Source organism: Coptis chinensis, chromosome 9 (assembly GCF_015680905.1).
Source record: "Coptis chinensis isolate HL-2020 chromosome 9, ASM1568090v1, whole genome shotgun sequence".
Taxonomy (NCBI): Eukaryota; Viridiplantae; Streptophyta; class Magnoliopsida; order Ranunculales; family Ranunculaceae; genus Coptis; species Coptis chinensis.
Genome location: NC_141464.1, coordinates 59,823,290 through 59,848,021, shown reverse-complemented (window position 1 = coordinate 59,848,021; position 24,732 = coordinate 59,823,290). Strand labels below are relative to the sequence as shown.

The window sequence follows — 24,732 nt, the reverse complement described above, 5'->3', positions numbered from 1 at the left end:
AAACTACCAACCCAAAACATCCACACCACACCAACAAATAAGCCTTCTCCAAAAACACAAAAAACATCCACACCACACCAACAAATAAGCCTTCTCCAAAAACACCAAAAACAACCACACCAAGAAATAAACCTTCTCCCAAAACACCAAAAACAACCACACCACGAAATAAGCCTTCTCCAAAAACAGTCACACCACGAAATGTGTGAGATGGCTTAGACTTTGGAAAGACGAGGGGTCCTAAGGATTACGGGTTGGATATTCCTAAAGAAATGCATAAATACATTGTTAGAGTCCATGACCCTGTTGGCGATGGCAACTGCGGTTATAGAGCTTTCTGCATTGCATTAGGAAGAAGTCAAGAAGAATGGTCCGCATTTGAGAAGGGGAGTTGTATGAAGAGCTTATCGACAACCTCCCCTTTATTGTACTTTGTACAATCAAAGTGAGGTTTTTATTCGATGAAGGAAATCCTACATGAAGAAGGTTACGCGCTTTAAATAAGTGGATGAGCATGCCTTTTCTTTGGATACTTATTTGCTTCAAGATTTAATGTTGTCCTTATGCATTTAGGAGCTCGTCGGTGCTTCCTTCTCATGCGAGAACCCCCAAGCAAATCCCGAGAGAGTGACCCAAGTGTTGGGTAGCGCGTATATATTGGTGGAAATCATTTTGTCAATGTTGAACTTGTTGAAGATTGTCCGGTTCCTCGATGTCACGCCAATGGCTTAGAGCTCAATATGATATTGCTCACAGTTGGAATTTGGCCTTGACAGCAAGGCAATTGCAATTTATGGCATTGAACATTCCCAATTTAATATGGGAAAAGGAGCTCGTTTGAAGACCAATGTACATGTTATCGACTAAGTTGTTTGTATGTTGTCGATATGATATTTTGATGTAATTTGTATTTTGATGTAATTTGGAACAAGTGTAATTTGATTTGATTTTTATGTTATCAATGTTAGGGCTTTTATTTGATTTGATTTGGAAATCGAGTAATCGACTAAGTTGATTCAGGGGCAATCGAAAGTGATTTTGAAATCGAAATGATCGACTAAGTGATATATTGATGTAATTTGATATTTTGATGTAATTTGGAACAAGTGTAATTTGATTTGATTTTTATGTTATTTCGAAATAATGTTAAGGCTTTTATTTGATTTGATTTGGAAATCGAGTGATCGATTAAGTTGATTCGGACGGCAATCGAGTGATTTGGAAATAGAGCGATCAACTAAGTTGATTCGGACGTCAATCGAGTGATTTTGAAATCGAATGATCGACTAAGTTGATTCGGATGGCAATCGAGTGATCGACTAGTTGATTCGGACGGCAATCGAGTGATTTGAAATAATGTTCGTATGTTGTCAATAATGACCGAAACTACACGGTCAAGTCATTTGGCTTTAATCCCAAACGACCCAGCCACATCGTTTGGGATTAAAGAAAAACGACATGAACAAAGTCGTTTGGCCTTTAGACCAAACGATGTAGTCGCTTGTCGTTTAGACTAACCAACGATGTGTCCGTGTCGTTTGGGCTTTAGACCAAACGATGTGGCTATGTCGTTTGGCCTTTAGACCAAACGATGTGGGTGGGTCGTTTGAGATTAAAAGAGAACGATCTTCCGTGGTCGTTTGGTATAAAGGAAAAACGATCTGCTTAGGTCGTTTGGCCTTTATGCCAAACGATGCGGCTGGGTCGTTTGGAAAAAAAAAATTTCAAAATTCATTTTGTTTTTACAACACTTTTATATTCATCAAATTCCACTTTTCCATTCAAACATCAAATATCAAACACTCTCATTCATCAAATTCATCCATTCATATTCATCAAATTCCACTTTTCCATTCAAACATCAGATATCAAACACTCTCATTCATCAAATTCATCCATACATATTCATTAAATTCCATTCAAACATTAAACATCATTCATCCATTCAAACATCCAACATTCATGCAAACATCATATCCATCAATTCATTCGGGTTAACAAAATTACAAACCCTAAACTGAAAACAAATTACATCCATCAAACTAAATTACAAAGTTCAAAACCCTAAACTGAAACAAATCAACTATAAGCCCACCAATGTACTTTGCACCTAGTCAAGTTGTGCGCTGTTCGAAGGAGGACCTTGCTTCCTCTAGCATATCATTCCCAAAAATTGCAGACCTCTCTAGCAAACGATTGGTTTTTCATCAATGACGCCGCTCAAAAAAGGAAAAAATCAAGATAAGTTACCAATCGAATGCAAAAATCACAGTTAGAAAACTCATTTAAAATCACAATACTTACAATCGGTGAACGGTTAGGGCAAGTCTCCGGGGGATGAATAGGAAGAAGCTCAGGGTTCACCAAAAACTACATGAGAATTCCTCGCATACCAAGTCATGTAGTTTTGATGACACTCCCATGGATAAGACGAAATAGGTCCTCGGTTGCGAGTTGGATCACGCGATTCTGCCCGCGACTCCCGAAAAGTGGCCCAATATTGGTCCAAAATCACCTCATACCCAGCGTCACGCCATTAGTTCTTGTTCTCCAATTTGGCATTGGAGGATATTTAGGTACAAGTTGCACATGACCCGCCCGACGCACCACCCTTGCGGCAGTAAAGCTCGACAATGTTGAAAAAACATAGCAATCCCTCAAAAATGCAATGTCATCGATCGGGTTTGTATCTCGATATTTTTATAGGGATGCCAAACAACACTGAAACAAAATCAAATGTGTCATTAACAACTCTAATGATCAATTACTAAAAATAAATATAAACAAACTTAAATACCAAATTGTCATTGAATTTAATACTTACATTGAACTCATTCAAATCATCCATTATCGCTTTATAAAACTGCAATGCATCGTTGTGTCGTAATAATGTGGAAGCGACCGGGATGTGTCTATGAGCACCTTGCCGGCTGAGACGAGATATAGTTGAAGTTTGGGACTTTATCATGAATACCGGAAAATACTCATAGATCCATGCCTAGATATACACAAATAGTTAACATATTGATAGAGTAATAAAATTAACATTAAAAAAAAAAAACTCTAAAATACTCAAGTTTTACCCGTAAGAATCATATAGCCTGTAAACCCCTTTCACCTTCGCATTATGTGGCAGCCACGAGACCTTTATATAAAAACGCCAAAATTGCTTGCACCCCATGCATACTCTTCTATCTCAATTTGAATTTCAACAACGACCTCGATAACATATAGGCACTCCGGTCCCGGACTTGTCGATAAAAGCGGCACATCCAAAGAAAAATAGAATAAAAAGCTCTAACGATCCGTTGAACATCCGGAAACTTCGAGGCCTTCTCTACCACATTCCCAAAGCAGCGTCACATATAGGGCTATCATGAACCTTGTTAGCAAAATGCTTCGGATGAATTCTAGCCTTACATTTGAAGTGAACACCTAGCTTCCATCTCCGCCCTAATCAAATCAATAGGGAGCCCCCGGACCAAGATGTAAGAGATTTATCGATTGTTGTAAGTTCACTCATCGTCCCTTGCACACCGCTCTTCCTCTAACTATGACTCCACAAATTTGGACAACATCGTCCAAAGTCCGCGATCATCTCCCAACCGGCATATGGAAGGTGTTGGTCTCCTGATGCCATCTCTCCAAACGCCTTGAGATCAATGGTGGATCCATATGCTTGTGATAACCTTCCACGAGATCAAACAACCCGGTCCTTCTCAATTTGCCGCGGCAAATCTGGGAGACCTTTCACATTCATTTTTGAAATTCCATTGGGATAACTTCGCTAAGTGTGAAACACACTTCAACGCTCTGCGATCCTCCTAAAACAACCGAGCACGCATTAGATATATATGAACGTAAACAAAAGATTTTGTAAAAAAAAATCAAAGTACACAAGAAAAACAAAATATTACCCTTCTCTCCCAAACATCATGGCGACATGCACCGCGATAGTCATACAAACAACTCGACTCATCATACGGGCCTCCCCATACACACCTCTTTGAAACTCCAAATCATCATTGGATTTTCTTACGAAATCCAATACCGGAGGTGCTTCTTCCACTAGTGGTACGTCTTCTACCACATATTCTTCAACATTATCATCCTGCTCATCCTCCTCCTCACTCTCCTCCTCACTCTCCACCTCACTCTCCTCACTCTCCTCTTCTACTATACTCTTCCCTTTGTCCATATTTACATCTAAACCTACATTAGTATCACTATCTACACTATCTTCACTAAACGAATCAACCTCAGGAACCTCAGGAACCTCTTTTTCCAAATGGTCCCCTCTACGTGCTGATGCCGTTAAGTCGTCTGCCCTATGTCTTTTTCTTCCAACTGTGTCACCGCTAGAGGAACCGCCACCAAACAATTTCTTAACACCCTTGAATGTACTTTTCGCTACATTCTTCACATTCTTTGATCGAGGAGCCATCACTACAAAGAAAAATAAAACAAGTATTAGTAAACCATATTTAAATAAACAATGTACAAAGAAAACCACTAGAAAAAAGAGATCATCCCAGTCGTAAAACTAATATACTTTTAAGCTTGCTATGATAACTCCAAGTATATATGAAGAAATAGAATGAGGCGTTACACTATCCAAATTCTATTGAATTTTGGGCAGAGTTTCCTTTGTTTAGTCAACATTTCGTATACTTAAACCTGTCATAACCTGGAAATCAATAATGACATCCTTCCAACAACCATATGTACATAACACCCTATAAAATATTCAACCCACAATACAATTTCTGTCTCTCGTCAAGCATAGGGGAAACCACCCAAAAACCACCTTGATTGTACATTCAAGAAATTTGATAACCAAAGAAAAAGCTTCTCACCTATAATGCTTTCTTTGCTTGGTTTGTTCCCCAGATCCGGACCTTAAGCAAGTACTAGTAAAAGCTGCATGTGATCAAGGTCATTACTCATTAGTCAAGACTCAAGAACATAAGCAATATGAAAGGTGAGTAACAGAATGTACAGAGACACTAATCATAAAATGGTAAAAGTATCTTCTCTTATAACATCAAGCCCTAAAGGAAAATACTAGGTATGAAAGATGAGCACTATGAAAGTTTAGCAACAAGATGTAAAGCAACTTATTTTTTAATTTTCAAACGGGGCCCTAAATCACATGTTTGGGGGTATCACCATGCTACCCCCTCTAAGGGGTAGCATCGCTAGTATTTCTCTAAGCGTATTATTACTAAAATGGAGAACTTTATAGAATGTAAAATAATCTCTAACAAAAGTAGCTTCAAGTCTTGAAACATGCAAATTAAATGCAGTCCAAGTCATATTACTAGTAGCTAGCACTTCTTCATGGTAGTTACTTGTTCCAAGATGTCATGGGGAATATGAACTGAGGAAAATTCCGTTCGCACAAATGTAGTTCAAGATTAAAACAAGGGATCAGACCATCTACATCAAAGAGTTGCTGCAATATGACTCCTTGTGTCATTTCAATGCTAGGTCTTCTATTTATTCTGTTAATTGACTTGACTAAATGAGTGATAGATGTCGGTAATGGCACTAAAAGTATACTTTTCGAATCGTCTCTTGCAACCTAGCGTAGTTCTTACAACAAAAGTCGTAAAATCACAAATATATATGTAGGATAATGGCTGGAGATAGGATTATTAATATGCTAAACAAATTGGCTAATATGGATAATGACAGATATAGTGACGTTATTTTATTGGTTGGTTTAATATATGGGAGGTAACCATTGGTTAATACCATTTATATAATATAGTTGAAGTGTCTATACATATATATATACTTAACGAATTTATATTTATCACATCATTTTTTTGCTAGGTATTATATCATATCACACTACCCTTCCCTTTCTATAGTTTAACTTCATTCTTTGATCCTTCTGTTCGCAAAGCAACTCTCCTTCAACTCTTCCTTCATCCAAATATCTATACATTTATTTCCAAGTTGATAAAACCATCTCAATCGAAACCATCTCGCTTAGCTTACGGTTGAAGTTTCTCTTGAACTTTGGCTCTGTCCTTGAAACGGTAGAAAGGAATGAGTCCAGCTTTAAGCGTGCTCTACTCATAAGGATTCTCTCCTTTTATAATAGCACCCACGGCCAACTAGATAGTTAGTTAAGTAGTTAGTTGACAACTGTTCTTCTCATGCTATTCGTGGACTGCTTGAGAGAAGTGGAAAGAAAAAAAGTTCATGATCCTTTTGATGAGACCATGAAGAAAAATGGAAGGTGTGTTTTGGTGCAAGGTCCAATCATTGTTGGTGCCGGCCCATTAGGTCTTGTCGTAGCTGCCTGCCTTAAAGAAAGAGGAGTTCCTAGTGTGATTGTAGAGAGGGCTAACTGTATAGCTTCATTGTGGAAGAGCAAGGCTTATGATCGTCTACATCTTCACCTTCGAAAAAAAAATTATGTGAGCTCCCCTCATGCCATTCCCGTCGAAGTTCCCTACTTACCCAACTAAAGAGCACTTTGTGGACTATTTAGATGCTTATGTGAGTAAATTCGGTTTAGAGCCACAGTTCAACCAAACAGTAGAAAGTGTTGCCTATGATCACACTCTTGGATCATGGAGAGTGAAAACTGTGGGATTGGAGGAGATTAGTTACCTTAGTCGGTGGTTAGTTGTAGCAACTGGAGAGAACTCAGAGGATGTGGTTCCAGCGATTGAAGGAATGAATGACTTTGAAGGTCCAGTTCTACATACGAGTTCGTATAAAAATGGTGAAGAGTTTTCTGGAAAGAATGTTTTGGTTGTGGGATGTGGAAATTCTGGTATGGAGATATGAACCTCCAGCTATAAAGGGAAGCTCTATTGAATACTCCTCAATCACATGGTTCTATGATGATTCCTCGAGAAATTATAAGGTAAGAAAATATATCAATGTATCACACATATTGGATGGAAAGTTCTAAACTCTAAAGGGTTATCAAAGAAATCAGTTTTCGAATACTCAGTACAAATTACTAATCAGCTATAGTTATACTATAAGTTTTCATGTCAAACTGAAATACTTTGTCGAGGTGTACGTGAAAAGGTAAAAAAAATACCAATTTCCATATGTCTTTATACAATTCAAATATCTTATGATTTACTTAATCCATAATGTCAATTCTAGGAATCCTACATTTTGTGGTTTACACTCAACACTCTGCACCAACATGATTCTGACACTAATATCTCACTTTACACAACACATACAGGAACAACAAAGCACAGTTACCAGTCAGCATAGTTCAAATGAAGTTTCATAACATCGCGCAAATGGATAGTTCAAATTGACACTCCTAACACATCCAAAACACTTTACCATATATGCAAAATGAAATGACATGATTCTAACAAACAAATAGATCATAGGAGATAACTAACAACAAAAACATTTTTTTTTTTTTTGCTCAAAATAATGTCTTCGTTTTCAAATTTCACTTGAACTATCACCTTCATCGACCTTCTTTGATGCCAACTTAGTTACATGTCGCTTTTATATAACTAAACTAGCGGTGCCAAACAAGAGAAAAATAAAATTTACACTGCTTTGTTACTTTATAATGATATTTGCTACACTAGTAAATGACCTCTTTCACTTTACTATCCAAGCCCGACAAGTTCTGAGAAAATGAATTTTCTAAAGTACAGGTTTGACATAGTATATCTTCTCTTTGCTACTTATTTCCTTTTTTTGTCGACAAGAACTCGTAAGAACTCTAAAAAGTTGATATCGGTTTTTTACATTCCTTTATTATTAACATATTCATTAAGATACTTCTTGTGAATAAATTTCTAAATTAACCATTCTAAAGGTTGAAGGTCAGATGTATCATGTATGTGTTCTTTCACCACTCACTCTACCAAAATAACCCTAGTGGAGCACTAAAACTTTTCTGATTGAAAATTCTATCAGCCTTGGAGAATTTACATAGTACTAGAAATTGATTAAGCAATGCCATTACAAACACATGAAATGCACATGTGTTCATTATTAGCACATATATGTTTTTTTTGGCCTATTAAACGCTCTTAACCAAGTATTAGACATTAAGTAGAATGCTTTAGTTGTTTGTTTTTCTATGTGTAGCACGAGTATTGAGATGGAACTCAGTTTTCCATGTTTGAATGCATTAGTAAATAACCAATCTTGTTGAATAATTGTAAAGGGAATGAGAAGTTACCAGCAGCAACAACAATAGTAAGAACTTCTCCAACTCTTTTGAGTAGATATACACTCTTCGTATATGACTTGTATTGTTTCAATGCAGGGTCTGTTTTTAGAAGCTGTACATGATTGAAATATGGTGAGTCAGATGCAATGAAGACAGAATATTTGAATCCATAAAGATTGCTAAGAAAATAATCCATCACTTTCTTTTAAACAACTCAAACAAGAAAATTTTTATTCAATGATACAGACATGACTTATAATTGGAGGGGAAATAAAAAAAAAAAAAAAGAGAAACTTACAGCTTTCTCACGAGGTCCAGGTTCGACATGAAAGCCCGAGCAATTGAAGAACTTGCAGAAGAACTCGCATCAAATGGCAGAAATTGTACACATATGCTTCACATATTGTGGCAAATAATTGAAGAACTCGCAGAAGAACTCGCAGAGAGAATACTTCACTAAAACTGAATTGGATCGCCTCGTTTATGGATTGTTTCAATTAGATTGTCGAAGGGTTCAATTGGATTGCTTCAATTTCCGCCGATTGTTGATTTTGGGTTTTTTTTTGTTAGGGTGATAACAAACGTCGAAGGGTTTTGGACGACAAAGATGACCAGTTAGAATAGGTTTCCCGGTTTCGCGATTTGGTGGGGGGGGTGTACTGGGCTTTTGTTTGGGCTTTGTTGTTTGGATTTGGGTTGGAGGCTACCCGATCTAATTTGAGTGGCGCCCAATACAGCACCCAATAATGATATGTCGAAGATTCTCTTTCCTTTCTAATCTGTTTTAACAAAAACGATATGGTGCAAATACTAAGAAGGAAGGTCGGGGTGCCCCTTACCTGTTTCTCACTAGGTAATCTTGCCTCACCGGTTTGGTGCGTTCAACATGGTTGGCCCAGTTGACCGATTGGTCCCGAGGCCGACCGGTTTTCACTGTTGGACCCGTTCTCACCAGTTGACCGGTTTTGACCAGTTTTGGATAAATTGACCAAATTTGACCCAAAAAAAAAAACTTTCCAAAAAAAAAACTTTTCAAAAAATAAAATAAAAATGATGAATATTAGTACAATGGGGTTCTTACCCTCCAGTATGAGAAAATATTCATTAAATTTTGTTTTCTATCGCACTATTGACAACCACTTGATTATTAATATCATTTCGGTAACTCCATTTGTACAACATTAAAATTGTTCGCGAGAACAATGCCAGTTTTTACTGACAGCCTCACGGATGGATCCGCCTGAACTCATAATGACAGTCTTTTCCAATCCGAGTACTTGAACGTAATTGATTGATTGATTGATTAAACTTGAATATCATCATCCCCAGCATCCATCTTTCATCTCCAGCACATCACTTATCTTCTCTAGCACTGTTCGTTTGTGTCTTCTTCCTTCATCTTTAGAATCTCCCATCCCCAGTGGATCTTCTTGCTTGCCCCGGTGAGTATTTCCTTTCGTCAGTGTTTGGTTATCACCATTATATGAGAATCTTTAATCTAAGTCAAAATCATAAATGAATTGATCTATCCATTTAATTTCACCAGTTTTCTAAAATGAATTTGAAAAATATCAGATTTCAAAAAAATTTGTCCCTTGATTTCAAAAAAAGTTATTCATCATTTTCAGAAATTTTTTTTCAATCAACCAATATCATGTTACGCGGTGTAAGTCCGTCTGATGCTTCCGCTAGCATTGATATTCTGTCTTGTGGTATAAGTTCGTCCGATGCTTCCACAGATAATCCAGTCACCATGTTGCGTGGTATAAGTCTGTTTGATGCATCCACCAACATTCAATCATTTTTAAGCCCTCACAAACAACTTGAAAAAAAATTGAGGATTACAAATATCTAGGGAAATGCCCTCTTTCAAAAATATTTTTCAAATGAATTTTCAAAAATTGCATGAGATCTTTTGGCTGGAGCTTGGCAAAAATGGTTTGTCTCCATGGCTTTGCCGTTCAGTTGCAAGCAACCTCCGACAAAGAGGGGAAACTGTAGACACCCCATTTTGGCACCCCAAGCATAATTCATTCACAATTTTGCCTTGAATTAAATATGATCATATAAGGTGATTTGCTTTCTAGAGTCTTCATTTCTACATCAAACTTCTTTCTTTTCATCTTCTTTTAGCATCTTTAGACTCTCCTCATCATGTTCTAGCTATGTCTGAAGTTTCGTTGCTTTCTGAGTTTTGAGATGAAAATAACCAAAATGCCCCTGTAACCCTTTGGAGCCCAAATCTCGGTTTTCCACTCTTTCTTTAGATGACATTATTTCATATTTGAATTCCCCTTGAAAAATCCTTCGAAATGAGTACAAGCTTGCCTAGGTTCCATTTAGATTTCGGAAACCCTAATCTTGCCCTATCTCGTTTCAGCTCGTTGTGCGCACTGTTGAGTGCAACGATTTTTTTGGAGTAAGATTTCGACCCAAGAGTATTTTTAAGAGTTCATGGACCTTCCTAATGGATTAATTAACATTTTTTGTGAAGAAGAGCTTGCCTAATTTTCCGGTCAAAGGGAATTTGCAGCATTGAAAATATGGTCAAAATGGGTTTTTTTGTGGATTTTGGACTTGTGCTCGTGGGCTGTGGATCCAGCTCGAGTTGGACCTTTTCATTAGATTTTCTAGCCCATTTTCAAGCCTCCAAAAACCTAGAGAACCTTCCTTATTTGTTTGATTTGATTTGATCCCTAAAATCAAGAATATTCTAGAGAATACGCCATTTTGGAGCCATGTTTGGAAACCCTGGATTATGGGCTCATTGAGGACGTGTAGGGCTTGATTTTCTGCCCTAATCCATCTGAAATATCCAAAGATCAATGGCTAAGATCGCACCCCTCATCCCACCTCTTGAATCAAGGGCCAGATTTAGGAGGTGCAACCAGAAAGAGATCAAGCCATTGGATTTTTCTTCATCAATACTCAGCCATTGGATCAAACTCATTACCATATTTGAATCCACACCCAAAATCTATAAATATGGGTCTCATTCACTCACAAAAAAGATTTGGAGCTAAACATCTGGAGCTAGGAATTCGGAGTTAATAATCTGGACCTAGCTATTCAGAGCTAATAGCCTAGTAGTTTTCTTTTCTTGAGTGTTCTTCTTTTTTTTCTTTTCTAGTTCATCATTCTAGAGTAGAATTTCTTTAGTTTAATCTGGAGTTGAAGGTAAAATTTCGACTTCGAGGTTTTTCTAATGAAGTTCTTCGTGTTCTTCGTCTTTAGTCTTCTTTTCCCCTCTTTCGATCTTGAGTAGAAGCTTCTTTTCACCAAAAGTTGTTTTTTTCTCAAATCACCTGTTTCAATCCAAAAATTATAGTTGTCAATTCCAAATCAAGTTTATCATCATAATTTATCAACAATCAATCAAGATCATCAATCAATCAAGTATGAGGCAACATTCCTAACAAGGTGACATCTTTCTTTTTTCTTTTATTTTAATTAGTATTGCATATTAGGATTATTTGTTTTTTTAGTTTTACTATAGCATATAGTCATTTTCTTTTAAATAATTTAGTGAAGATTATCCAACTTGGTAGATTAATTTTCAAGCTTTCTTCGTTTGCCTATCTTAATACATTACACCTCAATAGAAGTAAGGCTGGTTTTACCAGGCGAGTGTGGGTGCCTAACACCTTCCCACATCGTACCTTGACTCCCGAACCCAATAATCATCTAGTTTCGAGGGCTAGTCCTTCACATAAGTTTTACTCAACTTTTCCTTAATAAAGTTAGTGGCGACTCTAAAATCAATTGCGTAGACCTAGGTACACATTTTTGTGTGTACAGATAGCACAAATTCGAGCATAAAGTTGTTGTGAACTTAAGTGAGAAACAAGTTTTGTCATACGTTGTTTTTCTTCAAAATTTAAAATTTGTAAAAACTTTGACAGATTGGACGAAAATTGAAGTATCTCAATTCAGAAAATTCCAAACGATGCGCTGTCAGTTGTGTTGGAAAGAATATTCGATAAGCTTTGCAATGATATATGACTCGTAATCTAAATCAAAGTAGTGTGATCTGTAGAAGCTCAGGGATTTGACATTTTTTCTAGTGTTTTTTTTTTAATCAAGTAGAAATTTTATTGATAATGATAACAAATTTTATAATAATTAGGACAAACGTGCAATAAGCAGCGCCGCCAGTCCTTTGTGAATAGAAAATCTTATCATTCTAAAAACAAACTCGTTAGAACTAGTGAAGTAGTGTAGTTGATGAGTATTTCAAAGTTGTTGAGTGCTGTTCACCATAAATTGTTTAAAACTTGAATGGTTGGGAGTTTTAGAAGGAAGGAAGGTAGATTTCTTTAGTTTAGAACTTGTATTGGTTAACTCTATTATATTGAATAAGCTTGAAAAGAATAAGTTGTTTAAATGGTTGGAAACACAAACTTGAAAGAAATGAAATGATTGATTGAAAGAAAGAACAACAAAGAAAGAAATGACTGATTAAATGAAGAACTAAAAGTAAACAACTTGATTGAAAATGAAGAAAAAAAAAGTAAATGAATTTAATGAAAATGACTAGAAAATAAATCCTACATGACACTGAAATAAGTCTAGGTGCATTTTCTCTCCCTAACTTTTGGTTCTTATACCCCTACTTTTACAAAAGACTGATTTGCCTTTCTCCTCTATAATCAAGACATCTCTCATGTTGCTTTATGCTTTTTCTTTTCTTCTTGATCAAATTAGGTTTAGAGAAAGCATTCTTTTTTGTCAAAGACATCTATCTCTGGTCTTCTGAGTTAAAATCTTGACTTTCAGCTCTCTGGTTTGGAGTCCTTGACCTTTGACATTTGACTTTTACTTTTACTTTTTCATCACTTTTTCATAGTAGCATCGAGTCTTCATAATAAGCGTAAATATGGCTCCTTTTGGTTCTAAGACGCAGTTTTTATGATAAGTAGTATAAATTGCTTAGTAACCTGAAAAAGCTAATAAAAACTATGAGCTGTCTTTTCATTATATGTAAGAAAGGTTGTAATGCAGTAATGTAAGGGTAATAAAATGCACATTTGGGAGCTGATCAACCAGCTGTCATAATGTTACTGTCCATAACTTTCTGAACTCTCTTGAGGAGCTTAACAGACTTTTGTTCCAAGAAACCAAAATTGTCAAAACTAAACGGAATGAAATAATGCTGGTTAGCCCTACAAACTTTCTCATGCTTCTCCATCTTCCCTGTCGTTGCTCTCTTAGCTGTTTCTCCCACCTCAAAGTCACCATTCCCCAACCCTACCAATGAAGAGACTCTAGTTATATCAACACATGCATGTTTTCCCCCAGATCAGCTGTAAATCAAGACATCCACAAGCCGAAGAGTCGATATGCCCTAATTCGAATAAGTGAGAAAGTTAACAAGAGTTTCTTTCTTCACTTGTACCCCAACCCTCCAAAATGCATCACACAAAATGTCTCTAACATGATCATGTCGGTATTTAAAACTAGGAAAATGTCTACAATGTGTTGCATTGTCCCCACAAACATCTAGTCTACTATTTTTCCACACAGGGCAAAGACCACTATCAGAGTATAAAGGGATCATAAGATGGTACCAGAGAATGGCACGATACTTCACCTATGACATACGCTGTCCAAGTCCCTCCATCAAAATAGCAAGTAGAAAATCTTTTGCATGTTCCGATTGCAAGTATCCAATGACTGCTTTCTGAAGAGCAGATAACTCAAACTCCTTCTCAAGACTAACAACAATCTTACCATAGAAAGCTTTCGCCAAAACTTTTTGTGGTTTTGAGGGGATGGTAGCATTCACCGCTAGAAAATCAATGTCAAAATTGGGAAAACAGAGACGTAATTCATTGGTAGCATCATCAAGGATCTCACCCATACGCACTGGACCACAACTCCTAAGAATGTGGTTTTGAAGCTCTAAAGTCTGAAAATGGGAGGCCACAAAAGCAAAAGCAGAGACATCAAAGGCACAATAGATACCTAACCCACCAAGGCGTAATTAAAGCATCGCTAAACGCCACCGCAAATACCCGAAGCCAAGACCATCAGAAACTATAATGCCCTACAGAACCATGCGAAGGTGATGATCAAAAGTCTTAGCTGCAGCCCTAAACAATGATGGTGGACAAGTACGAATCGCAAAGAACAACTTGGAGAGCCAAACACAAGCTCCTAAGAGTGCTAACTCACATTGTGGATCTTATTATTATTATTTACTTGTACTCCAGCCCTCCAAAATGCATCACATAAAATGTCTCTGACATGATCATGTTGATATTTGAAACCTGAAAAATGTCCACAATGTGCTGCATAGTCCCAAAAAACATCTAGTTTACTCTTTTTGCAAATAGGACATAAACCACCATTAGATCACAAAGGAATCATAAGACAATACTAGAGAATAGAACAATACTCCACCGGCGACATACGCTTTCCAAGTCCCTCCATCGGAATGACAGATAGAAAATCTTTTGCATATTATGACTACAAACATCTAATGACTGCTTTTTGATTGCAATCATCCAATTACGTACTATTTTTTTTAGTGGTGGTGGTTTAATTATGAAAACAATAATGGTGGGTAAGGATCGTTGGTGATAGGGTGATGGGGGTGGAAGATGAAAAACAAAGCAAATACAATATCAAACCTGAAGATATGGAGGTTGTGTATGAATCTAGTAAGCAAAAAAGAAATAAAAATGAATCAAAAACTTATCACCGAGGATTGTGCTCAACACAATTTCCTTAAGACGAAAAAACGCCGCCAGTATGATAGTTTCCAGCCTCAAGCACACGCCTCCCAGGATACAACAGTTAAGGAGTCACTCACCAGCAAATGACAAACTATGCAAGAACTCTCAGTACTTTAGACATGTTTTTTTGAAGAAGAACGATTTTAGTTGTTTTTGTTGTTGTTCTTGACAAAACGATGGGACTTCACGGGGAACTCGGTATAGTTTATTGGAGGCAATTTTTAAGGCGATTCTATGAGTGACGTATTGGAAGGGCAAAATAGTAATCAGGTAAACTTTTTACTTTTTTTTTAGCGAATTTCATCCTATCAAATAGATAAGAGTACAAAAAAGAAGCCAGAAACTTCCCCTTTGGGGGGTGTTTCTTCCCATCTGTATCGGATTAACTCCACCACTAACGATGGATATATCGGAATTTGAGAGAACACCGCTCGCAAGAGTGAGAATAGCTGAAGAAAGAGTCCTAGCATAAGCAAGACCAGCTCTTTCGACTCCGAACCAAGATCAAAGAAGAACTGTTTCTTTTGCTGACAAAGTAAGAAGTGACCAACCTCAACATCTGGATGTTGAGGACCTACCTATACCGAAAATTAAAGGCAACATGCCATCTATCAAGCTCCCCAAGAAAGCAGTAGAAAGGGGTCGAATTTACTGCAAGTACTATTTGGTGGGTCGGTTAGATTTGCAGAAAATCAAGCTCGAAGAAGTACACTCAATAGCAACAGATAAATGGAATCCTCAAGGTGACTGCAAGATTATTCCTTTGGGAAAAGGCTTCTTTATAATTCGGCTTACCAATGAAATTGATTGGAGGAAAATTTGGGGAGGGGGTCTGTGGAGGTTTGGGGAACAAACTCCAAGGCTCTCAAAATGGACACCAAACTTTGATCTTGATGTTCATACCAAAACCAAAGCTCTTCTCTGGATTAAATTCCCTAAGTTGGGCCAACAATACTGGGATTATGAAATCCTGATGTCAATGGGTAAAACTATCGGGTACCCAATTAGAGTGGATAAACACACACTAGAAAGTGACTTTGGTTTCTATGCCAGTGTTCTTGTTAATGTCGACATCTCTAAATCTATCCCAAATCAGATATGGGTGGAAGAGGAGGAAGGAATTTCTTTTGTGCAAGATATTGAAGTAGTAAAAATGCCAAAGTACTGTGGACACTACAAGTCAGTGGGTCATCTGGTAACAGAATGTAGGGTGCTCTAGAAGAACATAAGAATGGAAGAAACCACAAAGGAAGCTGTTCTTCCAGAACCAACTCCTGAAGTAAGGAAACTTAACAAGAAGAGAAGGAGAAACAAGAATAAGCAAAATGCAGGAACAAGTGGTAGTGAGGACTCAACTGGTGACTACATCTCTACTCCTCCAATAGCAACACAACCAACTGCTATTGATGTAGATACTATAAATACGTAGGAAAATACTACAGTAAACAATGAGAATAATGTTGGGGAACAAGTCTTGTAAGAGGCTCAAGCCATTCACATGACTGATGAGTCTGCTCGAGGTACTGAATAGAATGAGGTCGAGGTTGAGATTGGGACTGGTATGGCTGTGAAAGTCATGGAACAAGTAATGCAAGAGGCCCAATCAACTCACATGGCTGGTGAGTCTGTTAGAGGTACAGATCAGAATGAGGTAGATGCTGAGATTGGGACTGGCTTGGCTATGACTTAGTCTCAGGAAAGAAATGAGACTCTCTTAGCTGGTGAAACTAGGGCGGTATCTCCTGGCATGATAACCCCAGCAGCTTTGGTTGTTGAGACACCCATCCCTTCTTCTGGAGACAGAAACATGCTCAAATTATTAAATGAGTGTAATTCTCTACTGAGATTAGTCAACTGGGCTGATTTAGTGGATGATGAGACTGCTGAGGATGGTGAATAACCATGATAGATGATAGCAAAGAAAAAGTATAAGCCAGAATGGATGTTGCAGAAGCACTCTCCTCCATCTACAAGGGCAAGGAAAACAACTCCGCATAATCAAAGATGAATGTCCTAACACCAATACCTTATTTTGTATCCAAAATCGAGAGTCCAGTTCAGTTGTACTTTAGATTTCTCTAGAGTACGCTCACTACTTTTGCTTTATGGTGGGAACCTATCCTGTAACTTGAAAACTTTGTCTCCTCGTGTAACTTTATATTTATATTAATATATTCACATTTTGCCTACAAAAAAAAAATAGAAGCTAAGTTCATAACTGAAGGCAAGAATCACTCCAGTAATGCATGACTCTACTAGCTAGTTTGAACGCAAGAAAAACGTGATTTGGTTTGACTCAATCAAACAAAAGTTAAGGAAATATATGATATGATTTTATGGAAATAGTTTTGGAAAGACTAAAAGAGATTTTTGCAAAAACAAGCTCAGTATTGTATTTTTTTTATTAGCAAGCCTGTTTTAAATGAGATCAGTAACTTTTTGATGTTGGCGGGGTTCGATCCCCCGACCTCTAGTATCATCACCCAAAGGTTTTACCGACTTTGCTAGTCGGCACCCATACGAAGCCCAATTGGGTGGATTTGCACCCCCTGTGCGCAATGTGTGTGGGCACACGCGCACTAAGGTTTTCTGGAGCTTTCACCTTCCGAGAGCCTCCAAACTAAGGCAACGTTGTGTGCACGCGAGCACCTCCTTGTATCTCTCTACACTATCCCTTCATAAAGACACAAGGCAATACAAACTTAAGAGACTTAAGTTTAGTAATTAACCAATGTGGGACTAAAGCCCCCCTCATTTTAGAGTAGTAGAGACATAAGGTCATGGGTTCAAACCCATAAGGACACAATTTCATTCATGTTTCCAACAATCCCCCACATGAATGAAATTACTAAGAAACAAAAAAAGAATGTCTAGAGTATGAAGAAGTTATGAATGGGATGAAGGTGTCATTCGACTTAAACCTTTACTTGGTGTTTGTCTGTCAGGATTATTAGTTGACCAGTGACCTTAGTCCTAAACTGTTCAACATTTATGTAAGTCGACTCAACAGGTAACACACATAACTTCAAAAATCAGATTATCATAGAGTTCCCTTAGTTGTGCTCGTATAGCCATGAGCTTCCCAGGTTTCATGAGTGTGTTAGAGAATAAGCCTATAAGTTATCATAGGAAGTGGCTTTACTTCCTCACTCATATAGGTGCCTCTATCAGGAGTGTATTGTATAATTACACCCCACTAGAAAAACCGGAAATAAAAAGCATTAAGAGTATTCACTCATCCTTGAAAAGATACAGAAGGTACTAGCTACTACATCATAGGGATGGGTACAGAGTTTTCACTTTAGGTGTTGTACCCCCACAAATCACACAGATAACTTGTTTCCTTGTTGAACCTTGATCCTGGGATCCCCATTCACTAAGGTTGGGTGTCAGTTATCGGTGATTTAAATAAATAGGCTTAGTCTTTAATAGACTTTAGCCCCATCCCCCTCGATGTACTAAAAACCAGCTTTCTAGCCAGGCCTTTAGTTAAAGGATCAACTAAGTTAGTTGTTATCTTTTGACCTCACAAAGTCAATAGCTATGATCTCATCTCTTAATAATTGTCGCACAATATTATGTCTTCGACAAATATGTCAAGATTTCCCATTATAGGAATACTTTTGGTCCTCAAGATAACAACTTGCCTATCATAGTGAATAGAGATAGGTGGAACAGGTTTAGGCCAAAGCGGGATATCCATAAAAAATTTTCTGATCCACTCTACTTCCTCACCAACTTTATCTAAAGTTATAAACTCAGATTCCATAATGGAACGAGCAATGCAAGTTTGCTTAGAAGCTTTCCAAAACACTGCACCCGCTACCATATAGAACACATAGCTACTAGGGGATTTAGATTCTTGAGAATCAGCAATCCAATTGGCATCACTGTACCCCTCACGTACAGCTGGATATATGCCATAATAATGAACACCATAATTTGAAGTATATTTCAAATATCTCAATACTCTAATAAGAGCATCCCAATGCTCATTGCTGGGATTAATGGAGTATCTACTAATTTTGTTTACCGCGTAAGCTATGTCAGGTCTAGTATAGTTCATTAGATATATGAGCCTGCCTATAACCCTAGAATACTCTCTAAAGGAGATACACCAAATCCAATATTTTTCCTCAAATGTATACTAGGATCATAAAGTGTTCTGGCAGGTACACAGTCAAATAAATTGATTAAATCTCTTAAGCATTTTCTCTACATAATAAGCTTGGGTCAAAGTAATTCCATTGGAATTATACACAATCTTAATGCCAAGAATGACATCAACAATACCCAAATCTTTCATGTCAAAATGCTTAATCAAAAAAGAATAATTAGTCTTATTGACACGATCTCTAAACTGGTTTCGACAATCAACATGTCATCCACATATAAACAGATAATTACACCAGATTGTTTCTCAAATTTACAATAAATACATTAATCTACCTCATTTATAATAAAACCATTAGAGATTAGCACATTGTCAAATTTCTCATGCCACTGTTTTGGAGCTTGTTTGAGACCATAAAGAGATTTCTTTAGTCTACAAACTTTTCTCTCAAGGCCTTCTACTACAAAACCTTCAAGCTAATCCATATATATCTCTCCTCTTGTAATTATTCACCATTTGGAAATACCATTTTAACATCCATTTGGTGAATTATGAGATTATGTATAGAAGCAAAGACTATTAACATTCTAAAAGATGTAATCCTAGTAATAAGAGAGTAAGTGTCAAAGAAATCAAACCCTTCTCTAGGTTTATAGTCTTTTGCTACTAACCTCACTTTATATTTATCAATGGATCCATTTGCCTTAAGTTTCTTTCTAAATAACCGTTTATATCCAATTGTTTTACAACTAGGGGGCAACTCAACTACCTCCCAAGTGTTATTGGTTATAATGGACTCATATTCACATAGAATGGCCTCTCTCCAAAAGATAGGATCAGAGGATGACATATCCTCAGAAAATGTATGTGGATCATCCTCTACCAAGAAAGTAATGAAATCAGGTCCAAAACAGGTGTTAGTCATGGGTCTTTTACTCTTTCTGAGTTCAATTTCATCTTTAACAGAAGAATCTTCTTAGACTCTAGGAACAAGTCTTGAAGAACTTGAAGTCCCTTCAGACCTCTTAATAAAAGGGAATTTATCCTAAAAAAAGACAGCATCCCTTGATTCAATAATGGTATTATCATAAATAAACTGATTTTTAGATTTGAAAACTAAAAATTTGTAGGCGTTGCTATTCTATGCATACCCAATAAAGACACAACCAACAGTTTTAGGACCAAGTTTATAATCCTCTTGGGTGTTGGTATAGACACCTTAGCCAAGCACCCCCACACTTTAAGGTATTTATAAGAAGGTGTCCTATTTTTCCACATCTCATATGGAGTTTTGTCCGTGTCTTTAAGTGGTATCTTATTCAAAATATAACAAGTTGTTAGCAAAGCCTGCCCCCATAGGTTCATAGGAGCCCCAGAGCTATTGATCAATAAATTGACCATATATTTGAGAGTCCTATTTTTCCTCTCTACTATCCTATTGGATTGGGGAGCATAAGGGGTAGTGGTCTCATGAAATATACCATTATCTTCATAAAATTTATTAAAAGGACAAGAAGATTCACCTCCCCTATCAGACCTAACTATTTTTATATTCTTATCTAACTGGTTCTCAACTACAATTTTAAAGGAAATAAATGTAGTTAAGCTAGCATCCTTACTCTTAAGAAGATAAACATGACAGAAACGTGAAACACATCATTAATAAATATAACAAAATATTTATTACCTCTTCTAGTCATGTAACCTTTAAGATCACATAAGTCAATGTAAATCAATACCAACAAATCAGTGTTTCTTTCTACCTTTTTGAAAAGTTTCCTAGCATAGTTAGATTCTACACATACTTCACATCGATTGTTTTTAGTAATAGTACGTAGTCTTAGTTATGTTACCCAAAAGCATCAGTTTCTTAATTAAAACATTATTAACATGTCCAAGTCTATTATGTTGTAGATCAAAGGACTCAACAATATAAGAAGAAGTAGTTGTTTTATTAAATTCAAAATCAGTTACATTGAGCTTGAACAAGCCTTTATCTAAATAACATTTACCCACAAAGGTTCCCCCCTTATTCAAACAAATTTGTCTGACTCAAAAACAAGTTTGAAACTTTTCTTACTTAAAAGGGAACCATAAACCAGATTTTTCCTAATATCAGGGACATAAAGAACATCCTTCAAATTAAGAACATTTCCAGAAGTGAACTTCAAATTAAGAATCCATTTACCTATAACTCTAGAAGCAGATGAATTACCCATGAACAAACTTTCTCCTTCTCTGAGAGGAGTGAAGGACGCAAATGCACTTTTAGTACCACATATGTGTTCGATATCCCCTGTGTCTACCCACCAGTCAGTCATGTTACTCACCAAGTTAACCTCAGTAACTACATCTGAAAAATTACCATCTTGAACCACATTTGCTTCTGCCTTATCTTTCTTCCCATCATTTGGGCCTTTTTTGAATTTAGAGTCTGGGGATATATGACCTCGTGATCCGCACACATAGCAATGAACTTCATTCAGGATTGTAAGGCTTCTTTTTAAAGTGAGGTTGGGAATGTTTTTTTTTGTTCACATATGGTTTCTTTTTAGCTTGGTTTTTAGATAATTTAAACTTAGAAAAACTACATGTGTTACATTTAACCATGTTAGCCTAAAACATTTAGGAAGTCTCCACTTTGGATTCAGCCTTCCTGTTATCTTCCTTGATCCGAAGGTTGACAATCGGATCTCCTAAGCTAGGCCATCTCTTTCTTCTTATGTTTAAGGCTGTTTTTGTATTCCTTCCACGAAGAAGGGAGTTTCTCAATGATGGAAGCAACCTGGAAACCCTTATATATTTTATAACCTTCCTACAAGATTTCATGAATAATAATTTGCAGCTTCTCCACTTGAGAAAGAACGGAACAAATTTCTCATTGATAAGAGCCCAAAAATGTAGTTTTAACACTTTAATAATAATACATTTAGACTAATTATGTGTATAATAAATAAGAGTTAGTACTATTTACGTGCTTTTGTGTATTTCAGGTATTGGAGTCAAATATGTGATGAAATATGTCACTTTTGCAAGAGAAAGGAGAAAAAGTTAGTTGCTAAGAAGCTCTATGATTAAAGCCCAAGTTTCAAGGAGAAAAAACCTTTTTAAATCCTAGTCAAAGCTGAAAAGTCAAAGTCAACGCGAGCATAAATAGAGCATAAAAGTCAACAGAACTTTCACAACCTGTATCTTTGGACTCAGACCTCAGAATTGGGCCTACTATATGGCAAAACGACCAGCTCGGAAAGAGATTTTTAATGGTCCAAGCCTTGACTCAATTAGAGCTGTCAAAGTGGATGAAAAAGGTATTGTAGTAAATTTGTGCAGAGAAACCTTTTTTGGACTTAAGTAATTACATTTTGGGCTTGATTTAGTGGCCCAAAATATAGCTCCAAAGCCTATGCACGAAATTGTAAACCTAACCATCTCCTATATAATGTAGGTTAAGGCTAAACAAAACTTGGCTACTCCCCTATTTAGTTTAGTTGTAAATTAGGGTTCTCTCTCTCTATCTCTCCCATTAGCTAGAATAATTTAGTTTCTCTTTAGTTTTAACCTAGTTATTATTTTATTAGCCTAGCCACCATTAATTCAATCAATTTAAATTCCAATACAAGTGTTATTTAATTATACCTTCTTCTTTTTATTATTATGTTTATGATAGACTCATGATTCATAGCTAAACCTCTATTAGAGGAGTTTGATTAAAGCTTTGATGAAGACTTGATGTATTAGAGTAGAATAAGTTGTAGTAAAATATTCCACTCTAGAAAGTAATTAATTCACCATGAGAATGGGTTTAAATTGCATCACATGCTAATTATTAGTTGGTAGAGATTGCCATGAATAATTAGGGATTAAAAAGACCTAATCTTTATGTGGAAACATAAAGATTAGGATTACAACAAACTCCATACTAGCATATTAGGGATTAATCAAGGTGGATTTCAAATCTCCTTAATTCCTTATCTATTCTTCTCTTTATTTTATTCAAGTCATATTCAATTGCTTTAATTAAATTAGTATAAGTTAAATTCATATATTCAGTTTCATAGTATAAATTCACATCTATAAATATTGCTCTCACCATTGTTTCCTTGTGTTTGGTTAGTTGAATTTGTTTAAGTCTAGAGAGTTAAAAGTGGAACAATTTCGTACTCTATATATTACATGAATATACATGTGAGAGTAGGAGATAAATAATTGATAACGTAAGAATAAGTTAGAGAAATCTAGTAGAGTTTTTACGGCTTATCAAATGGCGACGCTGCCATCTTAAACTCATTCAGGACAAAAATGCAATTGGTTGAATCCAAGGGGCAATCCCCCATTCTCTACCCACCCACTCTTTTAATTTTTCATTCTTGTTTCTCATATTTTTGTTATTGTTCAAGCTTGAATGAAATTCACTGTTTTAAACGAAGAACGCGCCCGCCCTCCCTTTTGCCTTGTACAAAACGAGCTCGCGCTCCCTTAATATTGGGGATTCACATTGAAGAATACTACGGTAAATGTATTTCTAAATTTCTGAAAAATTCTGAACCTTTTCAGGAATAATATATAAGGTGTTGTTGATTTACTGAAATATTTTCGGATTTTTCCTAGTTGTTTTACCTAGTGAACTATTACCATCTTTACACTACTGTATTTCATCTTTCACACCAAAGTTTCGGGAAAAACTGACGAGTAAGGTTACTTAGGCAATTCCAAAAATTATAAAATTTTTATCTATCATAAGTCAGGAGTTTTCCGTAAACATTTGAAGAGTTTTTGATTTGTTTTGACCAACTAACTAGTGAATTGTTTTCAGTGTGTTTTTGAAGTTTTGCAACACTTAATTTATGGAACAACAGCCGATAAGAAGGGTTTGTAGAATTCAAATTACTTTAAATTGTTTACATAAATATGCATGATCTGTGAGGAGTCTTCATTAAAATTTTGGTGATTTTTGGCTCTGTTTTGATTGGTTAACCATTCGGTTGTTTGTATTGTGTTTGAAAACTGTTTAACAAACTTTGCAGGGTAGTAGAAGTACTTTCATAACTCCGATTATTTTGAAATTTTACAGATCACTTACTGGACGTCTTAGAAAACTACAGTAAAAATTTCATATTTTTTTTTAGCACGGCCGCACCCTATTATACTTATATTATGAGCGCGCCCGCTCTATTGTTACTGTTCATCAATAAAATTTAAAAAAAAAATAAAAAAAAAATAAAAAAATCGAACAATACCTTGAGCGTGCCTGCGCCCTTGTGTACTCTATCCTTGAGCGCGCCCGCGCCCCTTTCGAAGATAGCCTGATTCACAGGTTAGTTACAGACTCCCTTTGTGTTCAAGTTATTTTTACTATTTAGTGTTCCGAACTTCTTCAATACACTGAGATCATGTATCAAAGATGCTATTAATATGCGTAGCAAGGATGCATTCAGGTACTCTTTCTTTCACTCCTTGTCTCTTATGTCAGAGGAGTTTAATTCTAGTATAATCAGGTTTGTCTATCATAAATGTCATTGCACATGCCTATCTAGAAATTTATAGTTATAGTTTTGTTTGTATATTAATTCTACTAGAATATATTTTTAAAACCAATATGGCATATCAATATGTAGACCAACAATCATGTGGTTATTATGAAAATATTTTACCATGTTCATGCTGTGGTAGTCCTTACCATTAGGTTTCTCAGTGCCCAT

At 36.4% G+C, this 24,732-nt stretch overlaps 1 protein-coding gene and 2 pseudogenes across 1 annotated transcript; 2 read left to right on the top strand and 1 right to left on the bottom strand.

Moving 5' to 3' along the window:
- The first annotated feature begins 6,167 nt into the window (after nt 1–6,167).
- On the top strand, nt 6,168–13,450 carry LOC147477050 (indole-3-pyruvate monooxygenase YUCCA2 pseudogene; annotated as a pseudogene).
- Nucleotides 13,451–15,520: 2,070 nt separating this feature from the next.
- LOC147477049 (uncharacterized) lies at nt 15,521–16,138 on the top strand. The gene has a single exon (XM_086585907.1). The coding sequence runs from the start codon at nt 15,521–15,523 to the stop codon at nt 16,136–16,138; it is 618 nt and encodes a 205-aa protein (XP_086442033.1).
- Nucleotides 16,139–18,475: 2,337 nt separating this feature from the next.
- Nucleotides 18,476–18,985, bottom strand: LOC147477048 (secreted RxLR effector protein 161 pseudogene; annotated as a pseudogene).
- Nucleotides 18,986–24,732: the final 5,747 nt, after the last annotated feature.